At 38.5% G+C, this 19,962-nt stretch overlaps 1 protein-coding gene across 2 annotated transcripts; it reads left to right on the top strand.

The window, feature by feature from the left end:
• The first annotated feature begins 11,064 nt into the window (after positions 1 to 11,064).
• On the top strand, positions 11,065 to 19,340 carry LOC122070129. 2 transcript variants are annotated; one of them, XM_042634237.1, is made up of 5 exons: positions 11,065 to 11,493; positions 13,203 to 13,575; positions 13,697 to 13,788; positions 13,904 to 14,377; positions 18,073 to 19,340. In XM_042634237.1, exons 2-5 carry the CDS (start codon positions 13,210 to 13,212, stop codon positions 19,034 to 19,036), a joined length of 1,896 nt encoding a protein of 631 aa, XP_042490171.1. In that variant the 5' UTR covers positions 11,065 to 11,493; positions 13,203 to 13,209; the 3' UTR covers positions 19,037 to 19,340. The 2 variants fall into 2 exon arrangements, with proteins under 2 accessions (XP_042490171.1, XP_042490172.1); XM_042634238.1 differs by lacking the exon at positions 11,065 to 11,493 and adding an exon at positions 12,640 to 12,922.
• Positions 19,341 to 19,962: the final 622 nt, after the last annotated feature.

Genomic DNA, 19,962 nt, shown 5'->3' with positions numbered 1-19,962 from the left:
ACCTCTGCTCGGCATAATCAAATAAGGCACCCAAAAATGTATGCACATCCACTCCCACATTCAAGGGACATGGCCCCTGATTCTGGGGGCAGGAGTTAATCCACTCACATCGCCAAGGTGTCCACACCTCTCATGGCTTGTGCCTTCAGGATAAGAGAGGCATATCTTTGGAATATGCCCTAGAATCCAGAACATTCACAGAATCGTAGAGCCATTCTATTTAAGGACTCCACGCCTAAAAGGACTCTCCACAAACATTCCTCTTTCTCCCTCCATCAGCAACCAGTAAATACTAAGGTAAGCCTCCATCATGGGGGATCAATCAATTCTTTACTGAAAACTCTCTTGAGTATCTGCTGTGGAAAGATATGACTTAGGCATCGAAGAGTCCCTCATTGTGTCAGCCCGACTCTCCCCTGCCTTCTCTTCTATGTAGATCTGCTAGAGCATCAGGAGCTGCAAAAAAGGTCAGCTGGTCAATTTTACCGCATCAAGACCTTTACTCTAGTTGTTAAACCAACTACCATTTGAAAGATTCTCTCTCTCTCTCTCTCTCTCTCTCTCTCTCTCTCTCTGTGATGAAGAATTGGCCCATCCATAAATTAGATATTAATAATGCCTTTCTCTATGGCAATCTTGAAGAACAACTATATATGACCTAACCCTCCAGTTTTGTTGATCCAACATTTCCCAATAATATTTGTCTTCTTTGCAAATCCCTCTGTGGTTTGAAGCAAGCCCCGACCCATGGGCTTGGTTCCATTGCTTTAGCTCATACTTACTTCAGTTGGGTTTCATGGCATCTCAACTTGATACCTCTCTATTTATCAAGCATCACAATAGCAAGATGATTCTGGTCTTGATATATTTAGACGATATCATTGTAGCTGGTTCAATTCAAGTTCCATTTCTACTCGTATTCAACATCTTGGGTCGTGAGTGTTTCTCAAATATTTGGGTCCTTTAAACTATATTCTTGGTGTTGTGGTAACCTAATGTGGTTCCAACTTGCATCTCTCTCAATGTAAGTACATATATGATCTTTTGTGCCAAACAGATATGTTGGGTGCCAAACCAGCTAGCTCTTCTATGGCTACCAAGCCTCAGCTATCTAAATTAGTGGGCACTCCTTTGGCTGATGGTGTTGAATATTGTGGTGTGGTAGGCGCACTATAATATATTACTCTTACTAGACCTGATGTCCCATTTACAGTCAATAAGCTTTGTCAGTTTATGCATTGTCCCCACTTCAGAACATTGGACAGCTGTGAAAAATTTCTTCGATATCTCAAGAACGCCATCATAAATGGTATTGTCCTTTAGCCATTTTCTTTTATCAGTCTCTCTGCCTTTTCCGATGTGGATTGGGCCGAGAATGTTGATAAATCGAAACTCCACCTGTGGTTTTATTATCTTCTTTGGGCCTAATTTGATTTCTTGGAGCACTAAGAAGCAAGCTACAGTTGCACAATCAAGCACTAAAGCTGAGTATACAGGGGTATTTTTTTGATAGTAGACACCTCAGAAAATGAAAACAGAAACCCCAAAGTCAATTAATAAGTGCTTGGACAGGTGCGGCCAAGCACCAGATCCATATCTGAAGGTTATCGTGCCTCCGATGTTTGTCTAATAGATAGATCCATATCTGAAGGTTGAAATAAATCCAATGCCTTAATAGTGCTAGATTTGACGGCTCTGGTGAGCCCTTCCTGTCTATGACATGTTGTGTGTCACTAAACACCTCATTTTATAACAAAAATGCCCTTAAACATTTGGAAGGCCATATCTTTGTATGCCAACTGTGTTTATTGTGATTAAAGTTTCTAATTAACAAGGATTAAGAGGAGAATGAGATAAGAAACAAGAAGAGATCTTTTGGGGTGTGTGTGCCTAAGTTTTTTATGAAAGAAAAAAAATTCCAAAGAGGTTGGTGAAGGTATGGTGTGTGCATTCAACTCCTTCAACAACCAATCCTGAGAGATGGTGAGCTCCATTGAAGACCTCAAATAGAAAGGGTATGCATTGATGCTTTAAAAGTGAATACAATGCAAAAGAAGAGAATTGAAGTAAAAGAAATAAGAAGAGGAGTCACTATGAGCAAGCACACAATCTTGGTGATGATTGTGCTCCACTGAAGTTTCCAATGGAAATCACGCCAAAGGAGAGGTGACCCAAATACACCAATCCACAGTTCTTGGTGAAGAAGGGGGTTTGATAGTTGAATGAATGCATGAACAGTGGGAGGTTACTTGAGTTGGTCTTCACAAATCGGGGAAGCAGTCGAGAGTGAGATTACTTCGGGGAGGTAATCTACACTTTGTCAAACCCCATATTTGTATGTATTGGACTATGTATAAGTCATGTGTCTATTAAAATACTTGAGTCAATACTAGAGTTGTAATTGGGGGCTTTGTCATTTATATTGAGCTTACTGTATTTTGGGGAATGCTATAAGCCCATTATTGTTTGTATTGGGGGTTTACTAGCTAGGGCTAGACACTAATAGGGGTGGTAGCTCCTTGATAGTAATTGACTATCTAAAGCTCAATCATGTTGCACTTCACAGTTGAAGCTATGAGAAATAGGGTTACAACCCTTGTTTATGTTATAGCTCAGACATCAGAGGGGGTTGTTACTCCCAGTAGTAGTAGCTTTGCCAAACTTGAGTTGAGTATTGAGCACTATGAGGCCCAACTAAGACATTGCTCTGTGGATGTAGGCATCTTTCTAAATCCACTTGCTTGAATTCTTTTCAAAATAATATATTTGCTACACTCCCATTATTGACCAAAATCTTCTCTACGGTGAATGTACAGATTCTCATTATGATGAGCACCGGATCATCATAGGGAAACTTAATACCCTTGAAATCCTCATTAGTGAAGCAAATTTTCTGATCAATTATGGCTCTCTCAGTGGGATGCTCAATGAAATACATACACTGATCATAGGCCTTTTATGATGAGGTAGAATCCCCATGAACTACCAGTCCACCCCTTCTAGTTGAGATGACCCTGGCTGGGGATTCTCTTCTATCTCTGCCCTCTTGAATGGGAGGGGGGTTCTGTTGTAGGTTATTTATCTATTTAGCCACTAGTCGCATTAATGGCTATCATGACGGTAATATCGGTGATCATCGTGACCATGTTCACCTTGGCTTTGATCACCTTGTTTTTATTATTTCCTCAGCTTTGATCGTCTTAGCTTTGATACTCCTTCGCACATAGTGGGTGAAGAATCCTCCGCGGACTGCACTTTTACTTTTAATGACGTCATTCAAGTCTCTACATTGGTTGGTGGTGTGGCTATGATCATAATGGAAGTCATAGTATCTGACTGGTCCCTATTCTCCGATTGGGATGTCATCTTCTTAGGCCATTCCAAATAAGCTAATATTCATCAAGATATGTGACCTTCGATGAGTAAGGGGTGTAGTTTTCGAACTCCCTGATGGGGCATGTCTTCCCTTCTGATTGGGGCCTCTTGTCTTTGTTTGTCTGAGCATAATCTTCCTCTTGTCTTCCTCTTTTCCTTTTATTGGACTTGTATGGATCCACATAGTCAACCATAATTTGATGTGCCTTTATATATTTGTGCACATTGATCATCAGCTCGGGTAAGGTCCTCGAAGACTTGTTAGATAAGGAAAATTTCCACTCTCTGTCTTGGATCGCATTGAGGAGGGCCAAACATTCCACGGTTGAATCTAGGTCCTTGACCTCTAACTTATCCATATTGAAATGCTGGATGAAGTCTTTTCTCGTCTTTTTCATCATGATTCTATCGGAAATGGGAGAATTACTGAAGACATCTATCTCTTTGTTCTCGTCTTCTTCACCAAGAGCTTTGTCTACCCTAGCTTAAGGCTTTGCACTGATGATCAACATCCGTTTCTATGGCTCTATGGCACCTCCTTGTGTAGACATGGTATAAGGTGACTGGTTTAAGGGCTTATCGAGAAGCTATTCCTCTTATAGCCCTGGAGCCATGTACCCAGCTGCCATGCTCATCCTAATTCTCATTTTCTTGACTCCTCTAATTTGAATTATTTATGGATCCAGATCTACTCAACTCATCTTCTATAAGATCAAGAGGTGGAACGTGATGGTGGCTAGAACCCTCTGGAGGGGGAGCATAGCTGAGAATTCATAACACCTCCTTTATTGCATGGGTCAGATGCTTAACCTCCTATTGAAGGGAGTTGAACTGCTCCGCTAGCTCTACCTCCAGAGGTGTGGATGTCCCCCTACATGGGGTTGATTAACTGTAAGGAGACTTCCTTCCTGAGCCTTTTTAATGCATTATAATGACAGAGATGGTGTGGCTAGCCCAACTGGATTTTTCACAAATGCTTTCTTTGAACATAGGTCGCCCACGTGGGGTAATTAGACCCACTAGGAGTATAACCGTAGTTGGTCAGATCTCCATAAATAAGAGGTTTGGCCATAAGAGATTATAATTTTTTACCTAATCTCAAGAGCTTTATCTCTCTCTCCCTATTCTATTTTGTCTCTCCCAATTAGGAGAGTGTCTCTAAGGATCTCCATTACTATTCTTGGATTTTGATTGTTCATGCAGATCGATGTGTAAAGCAATTAGATCTTCTCCGTTGCAAGGAAAGCTACATCGAGGTGACCCTTGATACCCATTTACTTATATACGTTTACATTGGTTTCAGAGCCAGTGTTTTTGGTTGTGATGTGCATCATCATGCATCTCGTACATTGTTGTGCCTCGTCGAGCTTGACTATGACTGTGCCGCATTGTCGTATAAGGCACGCATGGCCTCGTTCATCAACAAGAACAAGTAGCCTTTGTGGCCTCAAATTTACCCAGCCTTGCATCCAGCAACCCTTTGCTGCAATGACACCTTGCACCAAATCCCTCTTATTCCACCTACGTGGTTAAGTTTCCACAACCAGTGGATCAATGAGATTTGACCACTTGGAGGGAGTTGCAGAACCAGCTTCTTCGTTCTTGTTCTTCTTTTGGGAAGGAAAGGGAATATTCCCATAAAATTATGAAAAAAAAAAAACTATTCAAAGCAAAAGTGTTTCATTGCTTACTTATGTAAGCATACCCAATTTTTTTTTTAATTCTTTATTAAAGTTGTTTCTAATAGAAAAAGTGTAAAATTTATTTTGAACTTTAATTTGTACTCGAAGTCATTTTTGGACTATGTTAGCGGAAATCATAGCCACCAATCCAATTCTGATTTGTATATATATATATACACTTGGCTTAACCCATTATCCTTATTGATTCACCGATATGGTATCGACCAAGAATTGGGGTCCAACATAGCCGATACCGTTCCGATCAATTTCCTTAAATCATGGTGACTCCTGATATGTGTAAGTAGTGAGCTTGATCATAATAGGCATGTGTAAATTGGGGATTGCAATGGAGATATTTTTTATGTTGCATGGTTATGATTGGTTATTCTATTATGTTCTTGGCATAGATATTGTTGATTTAAGTTTTTTATTTTGTATGTTACAAATTTAATCATACCCTCCCAAGATGGTTATTGACTTTTGAACCGCTCTAGTTGTTGGGATGCATGATCGATCTCCACCAATCAGTACATGGTTATCCATCAGTAAATGGTTGTATGTGCATGTTTAGGGTCGGAGATCATGATTGGTATTTTCCTTTAAGTGGACATGTTTTTATATGTGTGCATTAGAGGTATTCTTTGCAAATGATGTGACATACGGCGCTCCCCATTTAGTAGATTGATGTGGTAGGACTTTTAAAAGCTATAATTATTTTTGGTATAATGTAATAATATATTTTTAAGCTTGTAAATGGGATATCAACCTGTATGGCATATCATACGCTTACACTACCTCGACATGCTACTTTAAGTACAGATTGGGTTCCTATGTGGGATCCGTGCGCACCCATTTGTATAGTGTAATATTGTAGACTAGAGATGCATATTTGTCTTTATACTTTGTTCGAAATTGATTAAAATTATATATCCCTGACCCATACATTTGAAATTTTATTATGAGCCTAGCGAGTTTTTTTGTCTCACCATGTGTAGTAATTAACCACATTAATTAGGGTTTCTGGAACAAATTTTTTATGTGTACCTAATGTTCATCTTGCACATCATTGTGCATAGTAATATGGCCACTAATTATGTTGATGCGAACCTCACCAAATGCGAGAAATTGGCTCGACCCAATTATCATATGTAACATTAAAAGATTAAAAATTTGTTCAATGAGCAAAATTACCTTGAATATTTGACCATTGCCATGGCCAAATCCATAGAGGGTACTTCTGTTGCACAACTTCGTGATATGGACGTTTATAATAAGTGGGAGAAAAAGTATTGTAATGCTTGTTTAATTATGTTAAGCGTTATGCATAATGTTCTGATTGCTGACTGTATGAAAAACACCATGGCTAAGTCCATGAGGTTAAGAACCAATTGCCAAAGGAAGGCAAGGCCACCAAGTGCTATAAGGGCAAGCTTAGTGGAAAGAAAGATATATCCAAGGTCAAGAGCTACAACTGTTAGAATATGGGATACTTCGCTTGTGATTGCACTAAGTCGAAGAAAGTACCATACTTACCTGTTCTCATTGCACCTTTGTGTGTACTCCTATTTTGGTTGCCCAAACAAAGTCTAACTGGATTGTGCATATAGGAGCAACAAAGCACAAAGCGAAAGATCGTACGGGGTTCATAGATTATTGAAAAGTTTTGATTAGAATCCCAGAACGTGTTCATGAGGAATGACACTAGCGGGAATGTGGGATGTTTAAGGAGTTGGCATTTATTAGCTCATAATATGTACTAAACGCTCCTTACTTCTCCATGATATATTCTTCACATCTGACATTCAACATAATCTACTCTCTAATAAAGCATTGTTTCCTTTAGGATACTCTTTTTATATTGATGGTTGTGTTTTGGATTTTATTTGAGTGGTATTCTTATTGGACATGTAATCCTTTATAATGAATTTTTTTTTTTTTTTATATAAGATTTAATTAATTCTCCTACTTCTACTTCTTGCGTGGTTAATGCAAGTACCAATTTTTAATATGTTACCAAGCATACTAGGTTAGGACATATAGAGCGAGATAGGATGGTTAGGCTAGTTAGAGAGGGACTTTTAGGCTCACTTGCCAAAGTCAACCTCCTTACATGGGCCCTGTATAGCAGGAAAAGCCAATTGAAAGCATTTTAGGAAGGCAATCTAAACTACCTAGCCCCTTGAGCTTGTCCACTCAGACTTATGGGGACCTATGAATGTAAAGGCACATATGGTGCCTCTTATTTTCTCACATTCATTGATAATTATTTGTGATATGGCTTTATGTATATGATCGCTCACCGTATATCTACCTAACAATTTAAAAATTGTGTGAGAAGGGCATTTGGAAGCAGTTGACCATTTCTCATACTCCATAGTAAAATGGCATAGCGGAGAAGAGGAATATGACGCTTTTAGACATAGTTAGATTGATTATGGTACAGGTCAACCTCCCAATATCCTTCTGAGGGGAACACTCTTTTTACTACAGTCTACATCATTAATTTGGTGCCTTCAAAGTCAGTTCTTTCCACTCCTTATGAATTATGAGAGGACATAAAGCCCAACTTGGGGCATATGCGACCATGGGGATCGACATGTTACATTTACAACAGTTCCCCATAAGTTTGGTGCCCTAGAGTTAGGAAGCACATATTATAAGATATTCCAATAGATCAAAGGGTTACGCTATGTACGATGAACACCCTGGTGGAGAAATGATCGAGATAGTCAGGCGATGTCGATTTCATTAAAACAAAATTTCTTAGCATTAGTGTCGCCAGTAGGGATCTTGACCTCTTTGAGTTTGAGGATGAGGAAAGTTTCTCACCTACTCTTGGAGAGGGTGGGGAATTAACTCATCATATAATTACCAGAAAAAGTGAGATTGATCATCAGCCAAGTAGGATGTACCAACTAGTGAGAGTGTACTAGTAGACGATCATCAGAATCCCTCATACGTAGGAGCACTCATGGGCATATTCCCTATCATCGTTTTGAGATTTAAGGGAAGCTCTCATTTGTGTTCTAAAGGATGATGATAAGCTTGCTTCTATGCTAGAGGCACACTCCTCACCTAATAAGGATAAGTAACAAGCTACTATGGAGGATGAACTGAGTTCTATAAGTAAGAACCAAGTATAAGAATTAGTTGACCTACCTCCTAGCCATAAGACCATTGGGAGCAAATGTGCTCTAGAGGTCAAAGGCAAGGTGGATGGTTCAAATGACTAGTATAAGGCATGCCTTATGGCAAAGGGCTATACCCAAAAAGATGGTGTAAACTATGGTGAGACTTTCTCCCCTATGGTGAGAATTATCTCAATCCACATTATTCTAGCAATTATCATAAAATTGAATTTAAAACTCTTTCAGATGGATGTTAAAACTGTATTTCTCAATGAGGAACTAGCCGATGAAGCTCTTTTTGGATCAACCAATGGGTTTTGAGGTTAAAGGATAAAAGTGCAAAGTCTACCATCTCAAACATTCTATATATGGCCTTATACAATTGTCTAGGCAGTGATCTTTAGAATTAATCATACCATTACCTCTATTGGTTTTGAAATAATTGAGGAGGACCACTGTGTATATGTAAACGGTCCAAGAAAAGTTTCTTTATTCTATCCGTGTATTTTGACGATATTTTGTTGGCTGGAAATGATGTGTAGATGATTATCACCACTAAAAAGTGGTTGTCCTCTACTTTTGAGATGAAGGACATGGTGAAGCCAACTTTATGCTGGGCATTAGGACCGTGAGGAGTCACTCCAAGAATTTTCTTAATTTGTCTTAAGCGACTTACATAAAAAAGATCTTGAACGATTCCACATAGACAATTCTAAACCCATTGACACATCGATGGATAAGGTGTGTGCTTTGAGTCTTGACCAGTGCCCTAAGACCGATGAAGAGAAGAATCAAATGTCCAAAGTACTCTATGCAATATGATGTACGTGATGATGTGCACACGTTCAGACATATGCTTCATAGTTGGCATGGTTAGTTATGATCAAAGTAACCTAGGAATAGGTCTTTGATAGACAATAAAAAAATTCTTTCAATACCTTCGTGGGACCACTAATCTCATCCTTACCTACATTGATTCGGATTTGAGGTTGAAAGGCTACAATGATGATGATTGGGCTAATGACAGAGATAAGCTCAAATCTACTTGAGGTATGTGTTTGTCCTAGGAGGCAAGGTTGTATCTTAGAGCAGCAAAAGTAGACCTACATCAACCTATCCATAATAGTCTGAGTATATTACATGCTCAACGGCTTTTCAGGAGACTCTCTATTGAGGTTCCTATAGTGCCTTGGTGTTAACAATCATTCAGGGGATGCAGTGCTAGTACATTGTCCTAAAGCATATCTCCACAAGAAACATGGTGGTTAATTCTTTGACTAAACTCATTGCTCGAGACATTTTTCCTTACTCATGTTAGGAATTTGGGCCTTCGGCGTGGATGCTTATATTTTGATTTTGGACCCTTCTTTTAGAAATTATTTTCATTATTCCTTGATTTATATGTACGAGATATACTTATTTTTTAATGATCTATGTGTGTACTCATTCTTTTGTAAATATGTCACCAGACTTGAATTGACCCAATAAACCTTAGCGTTTGGAGATAATGAGAAAGATGAGCTAAATTCACCTTGGCACTTAGAGATGGCGAGCAAGATGAATAGACAAATTTTAAGCTAAATGGCACATTAGTTAGAGATAAAATGAGACTAATCTATGGTCAAATGCAAAGATTCCACATTTAAGTGTAGCAGCCTATAGCCGAATGTGAGACTTCAAGTGAGCACTGTGGGGCAACTGGGCTGAATGACTCAGGTTAGGAGTCAAACAGTGAGACTGAACCTAAACTCATATGATGTTCTTTTTATCTTATAAGTGACATGCCCACCTTAGGGGGAGAATCACTATAGCATACGTTTTATACTGTGTGTGCTTTGTTACGACCGTTTATGAGAGTGACTTAATAGATCCCTACTTCGTCACTAGATGAACCACTTCAATCAAACTGAGTTCATCTTATGGATACCCTTTACTTGAGACCATGTCATGAAGAGGACATCCAATGATGCTATGACATACTCCTTAGGATCATGGATGATGCCGTCCAACGAGCATGATTGGGAAAGCATTTGGGAATAATCGGATTGACATGTGGCTCAAGGAAAACTATTTGGAATTACACACTTGTTTTGTAGCTCATTACCTTCCAACTTCTTGTATTTGTTTTTCAATGTTGTCATGAGCACATTACATGTTTTAGGGGTCAGCACTACTCATCATGAGGGATCAAGAGTGATGGATTTGGTGTAATTAAATTGTTTAGTGTACCCCAGATTGGTTGCGATTGATGTGTCATGTTGATTATATGGAAACTTGATATAGTACTCCTCCTTACATACTATCTCGTGTCAAACGCTCTATTTCTATATGATGAGATACTTGTAGTAGAGAGACTAAAATAGACAATTAAGTAGTTTTGCCTCATGTAGGCGAGTGGGAGAAATTAATTGAAATCGGGTTATGGACCCGATTCACGTGAAGTGCCCATATGGGGCAGAATGACCCACTAGGATTGGCCAGATCTCTATAAATATAGAGGACTATAGGGACCACTGATTGAAACCGTTGTGATTGATCCAAAAGTCTTTATCCTTTTTTAAAGGTTTAGATAAGAGTTAGGACAATATCTTTTTTTTTTTTGGGGTACATGTAGGACAATTTCTTACCAAAAAAGGATTAGGGTCGATTTTGTGAATAAAGCCAATTGTAATGCCTATTGTCAAAGAACCAAGATGTAGCAATTTTCAATCGCTATCCTTTAATTAAATGGAAAATTTATAATGTTATCCCCTGAATAATGCCATTATTAAATAGACATTCGTGTATAATATCAAATTATATTCAAACCTCTTGCGTCAACATTTATAAGTGAAGAGTTAAAATGATTGTTGTATCTTATTGACTAAAACGTATGTTATTTCCCAAGTCTCTTATTACCATTACCTCCACTCACCTCCACCTTAGGAACGCCGCACTGGCGGCCCCTTCGTCTCTACCCCTCCGACTCCGAGCTTTGTTCTTTCCGTATAAATCGCAGATGCCTTTCCGGTACTTGTTCTCTCTCTCTCACAGATTTATCGAATTCTGTAAAAAAGAGGGAAGAAGTGAAAGAAGCTGAGGGGAAAAGAGAGAAGGAACAGTTTTTACCAGGTGCCAAAAAGGCTTTGGCTGAAACTGTTTTCGCATTTTACTAAGTGCAGATGCACATTCTATTAATCACCAGAAAGGCTTCAGGGATTTTTACTCTTCAGCCCATTAGTTAGCTTTCAACATTCGGGAACTTTCTCTCAAGTTGCAGAGCAGATAAAAGCAAAGGAAACCGAAGCCGAGCTCTCGGAAGACCGTTTGTAAGTACATACTCAGAACTAATTGCACTGTTAGTACATTTCCGAATGTTTAGTTTCCTCTTCAAAAGAGTCTTAATCGGGAGAGCTGTAAGAGATTCAACAATCCAACTAGGTTTTCTGCGGAACTCTTCATCTCTCAAATCCATCTCCTTACTAGACTCAAGAAATCAGAACCCTTTCGTTGCCTCATACCTCATCAGATCATGTGGGTTTTCACCCGCAGCTGCCATATCTGCATCGAAGAAGATTGATTTTGAATCCTCAGAAAGAACGGACTCGGTTCTTACGCTATTTAGAAACTATGGATTCACCGAAGAGCAGATTTCCAGTTTCATTAGAAAGTGTCCATTATTGCTCCTCAAAGGTGCCGATGCTCTGAAAACATGAAGCTATAATAGATGGGTATATTATGTATTTAACTTTTTAAAGGGTATTTTGGTATTGAAAACAATGCAACTTTTTAAAGGGTATTTTGGTATTGAAAACAATGCACAGCAGTTGACATCAGTATATAAGATATATTTTGTAACTACAATTGACAATAGGAGATTTGAGTATAATATAGTATTATACAGGGGTGTCTCTTTACTAGTGGCATTTTCTAGGTGTCTAGGTGGTGGTGGTGTTATAAATTTTCCTAATCAAATTTAATAGAGGAGATTTTTCTAATTTAATTTATAGAATTAATCTATATAGTTCTTAGTTAGTAATTAAATGTCGCTTTTAATTTTTTCACCAAATTTTCTTCTCTTTCCCATTTCCCAAGGTTCCCAAGGCTGTGTTTGGTAGCCAAGAGGAGAACAGAAAAGAAATCAGAATCAAGAAAAAAGAGGAAAAGAAATATAGAAAAAAAATGAAATGATCAGAAACAAAAGATTAGGGATGTTATAGAGAGAGAAAAAAAAATTATTTTGTTATATTTTATTGTGTTTTAATTAAGATTTTATTTTCTTACAATAAAAAAAATTATCATTCTTAAATTAAATTTAAAATAAAAAAAAATCTCTCGATTTAAGACATAAGAAGCAAGATTTTCTTCAACTAATAAAATATATATATATATATATATATCATTCTTTACTAACAAACGCAGTCCCAGTGAAGATTCTTCCGTAATTTTTTTTAGAATTTTATAAGAAGTAATTGGGGATTCATTGCGGATTCTTCTTGCTTGCTTCGTCTTTTTCTTCTTCCTCCTCACCTTCCAATCGTCAACCACTTTAAGGGCTTTTAGTTATATAAACACTAGCTGTTGAACAGAATCTTTTGTTCTTGCAGATTTCTATGAACTATGAATCTCAAGTACATACAGAGTAATTTTTAAATTAAAAAAATAATTAATTAATCGACATCTCTTAGTATTGTTGAAGCTGGTTTACTGCTTTACTCCTCCGTGTTCATCTCAGTTTCTTCCCATCTCTCTTTATTGGTGAGTGTGCTAATCTTACTTTTCTTTAGCTCTTTTTTTTTTTCTTTTCTGTAAATGATGCCGGATTATGCCTTCAATCCTACTGAATTATATTTCTTGAAGATTTCTGGGTGAAAAAAATGTTAGGAACGAACTAATTCATTGATTTTTGTTGTCTTCAGTCCGTAAAGAAGATGCTTAGAAGTTGACCAATTTATTGATTTTTCTTTTTCTCGAATGACTTTCTTAGCAATTGTTTTTGGTAATTTGTTGAACAATTTTTGTAATGCTATTTGAGCAGGAAAAAAATGGCTGGACAACTTGGAGCTACTCCATCTGCAGCTTCTTTTGAGTTTGAGCTTTTTGAGGGTGATCCTGATCATCTCAGAACTGTTGTAGCAACTCCGAATCAGTTTAGCCCATGGATCGATCCTTCTGCTTTGAAACTTAAACACAGAATTGGGAGGGGGCCATTTGGTGATGTTTGGTTGGCAACTTACCATCAGTTGAGTAATGGTTCCCAAGCATTTCATGAAGTGGCTGTCAAGATGTTACATCCGATCAATGAGGATCGCATTCGCGCCTTCTTGGATAAATTTGAAGACTTATTTGTTAGGTGCCAAGGATTACAAGGTGTCTGTTGGCTACATGGTATCTCTGTGATAAGTGGAAGAGTAAGTCTTTGCATCAGATTAGCCCATGGTTGCTCACTAATTGAGTTATGTCATTACACTCTTCTCTATTCTGTAGTTGAAGCTTCATTGCCAAACTGACTTTGTGTTTCTGTTTTGACAGATATCAATTGCTATGAAGTTTTATGAGGGATCGGTTGGAGACAAAATGGCTCGTCTTAAAGGAAGCAAGCTTCCATTGCCTGATGTTTTGCAGTGAGTCGGGGCGTTTGCAAAACACTAATATGCTAATGGTTCTATCCTTTATGATGCATATAGTTGTAAATATGGAGCTGCTTAACTGTCTTTCTGTTTATGCTGATGTTCACAGGTATGGGATTGACTTGGCTCAGGGAGTTCTAGAATTGCATTCGAAAGGGACACTTATTTTAAATCTTAAGCCCTTCAACTTCCTTCTTAATGAGAACAACCAAGCAATGCTGGGTGATTTTGGGATTCCTTATCTACTGCTTGGGATTCCATTGCCAAGTTCAGATATGGCTTTGAGACTTGGAACGCCCAATTACATGGCTCCAGAACAATGGCAACCAGAAGTAAGAGGTCCACTATCGATTGAGACTGATTCATGGGGGTTTGGATGCAGCATCGTGGAGATGTTGACTGGAACTCAACCCTGGTGTGGGAGATCAGTGGAGGAAATTTATAACTTAGTTGTGTCCAAGCAAGAGAAGCCACAGATTCCAAGTGGCTTGCCTCCTGCCATTGTGAATGTGATCAGTGGTTGTTTTGAGTATGACTTCCGGAATCGCCCTTTAATGGCAGACATCTTACATGCATTTAAAAGGTAAGTTATGCCATTCCTTTTGATAGAAGGAAGAAATTCCTTGTTGCACATTTGTTTTTTTCCTTGGAAGTGGGAGGGGGAGGGGGAGGGGGAGGGGTAGGAAGAGAAAAAAAGAAGAATGTTTGTCATAATCAGTAATTTGGGATTTTAATTGAACTTACAATGATTTTGACTTAGCTATGATCTTCTAATTGATTCTGTTTTCCTTCCAATGCTTGCCTTTACTGTTGCATATGCAAGCTCTGGCTGCAATGCATGCTAAATTGGCTCCATGTTGAGATGAAATTATTAATCTTGATTAAGGATAATTGATTTACAGGAGTTTTGTCAGGGGATTGTTTTCCAATTTTAACTGTATCTTGCTCTATCTGCTGTCTGCCCTTTGGCTTTGTTTGGTTTCACTGAATCTATTACATTGTTTTTTGGGTGATAGATTGTTGTTGGTACCAATCCATGAATAGAGACTACTCTCTGGAGCTATAGGCATTAAGGGGGAAATAAAGTATTTATCCCTATAATGTTATTTGGAAAAACTATTAATTCTCTCACTTCAAGTTTCTATGTCAGATTTCATTAACACATCCATGAAGATGGCATGATTAAAGAGGAATAGTGAAATATACCTCACAGCCCCCTCCCCCCGATGAATAGTTGTATGGAAATTTTGTTTCTGCACGATCTTTGCTGTCTGAACTTTGGTTAGTGTATTGAAGCAGATACACCCCCCCCCAAGAAAAAAAAAATAACCATCTTGTCATCTTGACTGGTTGACACTTAAATATACTTCACAGCCCCCTCCCCCACCCTATCCCTAATCCCAATGCAAAACCCAATGTCACATTCCTCAAGCATCCTCAAGATTTATTAAACACAGAAGCCAATAGAAGTATTTTGCTAGGGGAAAATAGTTATTAACATGTCCATATTTTTGGACTTGGTAGCATGAGCACAGCCTGATTTGAGCCACATGAAGGGCTGTGGACATAAAGGTCTCAAGTCAGGCAGGGTACCCTCAAGAATTGGGTTATATTTCAAATTTTGTGTAATCTCTCAACTGTATGGCCATCCATTCTTCCCTATTGTCATGTAAACTGTTTGTCTAGTTCTAAAATTGACCTTCCAAAAATTTTTAATGCTTTCATTTGCCTTGTATTAGAGTTTGTTCTAGCTTTATTTAATAAATTTGGGTTCCAAATAAGCTGTCACGGGGAAGATATAGCTTGCCATTTCTGCTGACACCTCACTTTTCTCATTACCATCATGTATTTTTAGGGTTTTCCTTTGGGTAATGTTTCTCGTGCCTCCTTAACAGTCTAAATTTCTTAAGTCATTGAAGACAGGGCTGCCATAGTTGGATAGATAGATCTTCTCCAAGTAATTAGCTACACCAAGAATTAGCTTTATCTTTTTAACACTCTGATTCACATGTAACTTTTTGGAGGTTTTAAAGTTCTTGTGAAACTTTCCCTTCCAAACTTTTGCAATGATTTGAATTTGAATTATCAAGTTTTGGTCTGGTTGACCTAGTAGGTGGCAAACAGAAGTGGGAATCATACCAGTCAAATAGATTTCAACCAAACAAGAAGGGTAGGCCTGTTTTAGTTGTTGTGGACTTCTCTTGTCAGCTGGGATTATCCTAAACCCTTGGTTAGGATGTTAAGAGTTGTAAGAATTGTCTTACCTTATTGTTCCTCATTGTTTGTGGCTGTTACATGTATTGTTGCTGAGATTGATGTCAGTGTCTGGTTTTGGTTGCAATTAAGATCTTGTTCTGGGGTTAAGTCACTCGTGACTTGGCCTTACATCAGTATCCTTTTAAAGCATAAAGGAAAATTCTATAGGATTGTTGTGCAACGAGCTATGATGTATGGGGCGGAATGTTGAGCAGTTAAAAGTATCATAAAGAGAACCTATGTGTAGTTGAGATGAAGATGCTAAGATGGATGTGTGGCAAAGGAAGGATAAGTAAGGAATGAGCATATTAGAGCTGATTTGGAATTTCCCAAATCAACGACAAGCTCCACGGAAGTTGTTTGAGGTGGTATGGCCATGTTCGAAGGAGGCTTGAGGACGCCAAAGTAAGGGGAATGATCTGATTCAAATTAAATGAGTGAAAAGAATTAGGGCATGCCTAAAATGACCATAGGCGAAGTGGTTAGGAATGACATGCATAGTCTCAGTTTCGTATCAACCATGACCTTGGATAGAGCCTATTGGAGAGAAAGGATCCATGTAGCCGACTCCATTTAGCTAAGATTCTCTTGATTTGTTGGGTTGTGCCTCTTTCCTCTTACTCTCATCTTTCTAAACTCATCTCTAATCTTTTTACCTCTTCCTTCCCCCTTTTTTGTTTAAACTTTTTTTCTTCTATTTTGTTTTGTGTGGATCCATGTAGCTAATCCTATTAAGTTGGGATAAGGCTGAGTTTGTCGTTGTTGTTAGACCTACTAGGTGGCACTCTCCAAGCAGTGAATCTGATCAGATGAGAAAAAACTATTTTGTATTGGAATCTATATTTAAAATATGGTCCACCATATTGTAGGGTTCTATTTGTGCATTGTTATACTTGCACTTCATCCGTTACTCATTCATTCATCTATTCTCTCCCCCCCCCCCCCTCCGTTTCTGATTCATATATATTTTTTTGACAACTAGTGCAAAAATAAATATATAAATAAATAAATCCATTTGTTCAAAGGCATGAGAGAAACTTCCTCCAATGGTAACTTGTTTTTATACATGGTGGTGTTATTACTATCACTTTATTCAGATGCACAAAAGTTAAGCAGACGAATATCAAAAGAACATTTTTAGTTTGCTTTCTTAATGTATTTCTTAGACTACAATGATGACATCTTTAAGATTTTGAGCACCACAGTGTGTATGTGATATTTAGGTCTTTTCTCTTTAGGGTCGTCCTACGATTTCCGAATTTGAGCTGCTTTTGCATTATGCACATTTGGTCACTCAGCAGAGTTCAGAGGGAAGACAAACTACTGAAGTATGTCTGATTTTATTAGTGGCAGTTAAATTCGTGTTTGAAAATAAAATGTATCTCTATCAAAGATGTCCACTTGTTATATGGAAAGGACTGCACAAAATTAAGAGAGAAATTTTTGTACAATTATGACCCGAGTGAATACGAGTCTGTTAAATGAATGGAGAGAAACAGGGAAACCTGGTGGGTAAGTCATGTTAAATTGTTTTGAGGCAGTTATTAAAAAATTTGTAGAACTGACAGCATTCTCATTTCTTGGAAATAGCCTCTGCTGCAAAGCAGGGGGTAAGGCTGTGTAAACTTGCCCCTCCTAGACCCTGCAGTAGCGGGAGCCTTGTGCACTGGGTTGCCCTTTTTATAGCATTCCCATTTCTTGATTGCCTTGTGCTGTTTTAACCTTTGCATGAAATTGCATCCTATTGTGCCGCAGTGTGAGAACCCAATAAAGAGTGAGTGGGAAGAGGGAGAACATATGGATATAAAAACAATACTAGCAGGTCTCTGGACATTTCCTTTCTGTTTTTGATAATAGTTACTCTCTCAATTTTGTGCAGTTTTGAATACTGAAAAAATAAGCAAGACATTTGAGAACAGGATAGGAAAGAGAAACTTATTGAAAGACTTGCTGAATGCAGTTTATGGTGATGACGACTGTTAAGTGTACTTATTATGTGATGATTTGCATCTGAACTTGCAGCTCTCAGAATGCAGTTTATGGTGATGATGACTGGATTGGCCTGGGGAACTGGAAACTGCAAGACAAATCAAGTGGCATTGGTTACACTAAGTGGTTCCTCTCCAAGGATCATCTACAAGTGGGTGATACAGTGCGTTCCAGAAAGCGTGCAAATTCATGCAAGCCTGAAAATATGTTTATCCCAGAGGGAACGGTAGCTGGTTTGGAGGACACTGACAGAGACAGGTTTGTTCTTGTGAGAGTCTACAGTATTCATGATCCTTTAAGAGTTCATACATCAACACTGGAGCGGGTTACATCTGCATTTGCAGGAGGGGACTGGGTAAGGGTGAAGGAAGATGACAAGAAACACTCACCTGTGGGTATTCTCCATTCAATCCAGCGTGATGGCACTGTAGCGGTTGGGTTTATTGGGCTGGAGACTCTTTGGCAGGGGAGTTCTGCAGACCTCCAGATGGCAGAATCCTACTGTGTGGGCCTCTTTGTGAGGCTGAAGACTAATGTGTTTAGCCCTCGTTTTGAATGGCCCCGTAAAAGGGGTGGTGCATGGGCTACAGGAAGGATCATACAGGTCCTTCCAAATGGGTGCCTTGTAGTTGGGTTTCCCGGAAGATTTAAGTTTGGAGATGCATGCAACAGCTTCTTAGCAGATCCAGCTGAAGTTGAAATGGTGTCTTTCAGTACATGTCCTGGGGTAGTAAAGAAATACCAACACCTCGAAGCCTTTCACTGGGTTGTTCGGCCACTTGTAATTACATTAGGTCTGTTTACTGCCATGAAACTTGGTTTCTTTGTAGGAAAAAATGTGAGAAGGTCAAGAGGGGAGAAAGGACGGGCTAGTTTGATTCAAGGAGATGGTCAACATCAGGATGGCCAGACCGGTGGCAACCCAGCATGGCTTCCCCCACCAGTGGCAAACATGCTTTTCAGGGAAGGAGGGGTTCCTACAACTACTGTGAGGTAGTTATTCAAGAGCACCTTTTTTGGCCATGGCTATATTTGCTGAGATTTATGGAACTAGTACAGCAAATTATTTTGCTAATTTCGGCCGTTTTACTTGTCTCTGTAAATGTGGTAGGAATCAGAACTACTAGAAAGATACCCCTAAGGCATGAATAAGGGCGTCTGCTGTCCTTAATGGTCATCGGTGTAATTTTATTTGTTTTCTACCTGTGTGTGTGTATATATATATATATATGTAATGTATATGCTTATTTGGCCTTTTCTGTATATACATTTACTTATATTTATGCAAGATATTTGAATCATTTTTGAAGCTCATGGTAGTGAAGGTGAAAGCATCCAAAGGTGGTGCTTCTAACCTCTGGGGGTCAGCTTTCTAAATATTCCTCTGTTTGCTGGATTCTGACTGTCCTATGATATGATGCTGTAGAACGTCTTATATATGGGGATTTGGAGACTGGATTGGCAAAGACTCTCTTATCACATGATTTGAATTCGTAGGGATGAATAGAATCCCAAAACTTGCGAAATTAACTATTTGGAGATGGGTATGAAATCAGGCAAAAACTTTTTAGAACAGCCTATTTTCCACGTGACAGATCTGATGGTCCAAAATTTGTGGAGGGGTAGAGGCCAAGGTCCCTTGCTCTGATGTAGAATTTCAGCCCAAAATAAGTTTGTAAAGTAGCAAAGTTGATATTTGAAAATCAGGACTATGGGAAAGTGCATGTATAGTAAAGTCAGAGTATCATATGGTCTATGGACATACATAAAGATACATGACAATACACGAGAGGGTATTAGATTGAATTAGACTTTGAAATTTGACACATAATTAATCAAAGATGATAAGAACGGCTGCATCATCAACCAAATGGCACAATGAGATGTTAATAATCTTATCAAGGTTGGACCATTCATAAGAGA

This window comes from Macadamia integrifolia, unplaced genomic scaffold (genome assembly GCF_013358625.1).
Source record: "Macadamia integrifolia cultivar HAES 741 unplaced genomic scaffold, SCU_Mint_v3 scaffold830, whole genome shotgun sequence".
Classification (NCBI taxonomy): Eukaryota; Viridiplantae; Streptophyta; class Magnoliopsida; order Proteales; family Proteaceae; genus Macadamia; species Macadamia integrifolia.
The sequence above is the reverse complement of the archived record's forward strand: the minus strand, read 5'-3'. Positions and strand labels throughout refer to the sequence as shown.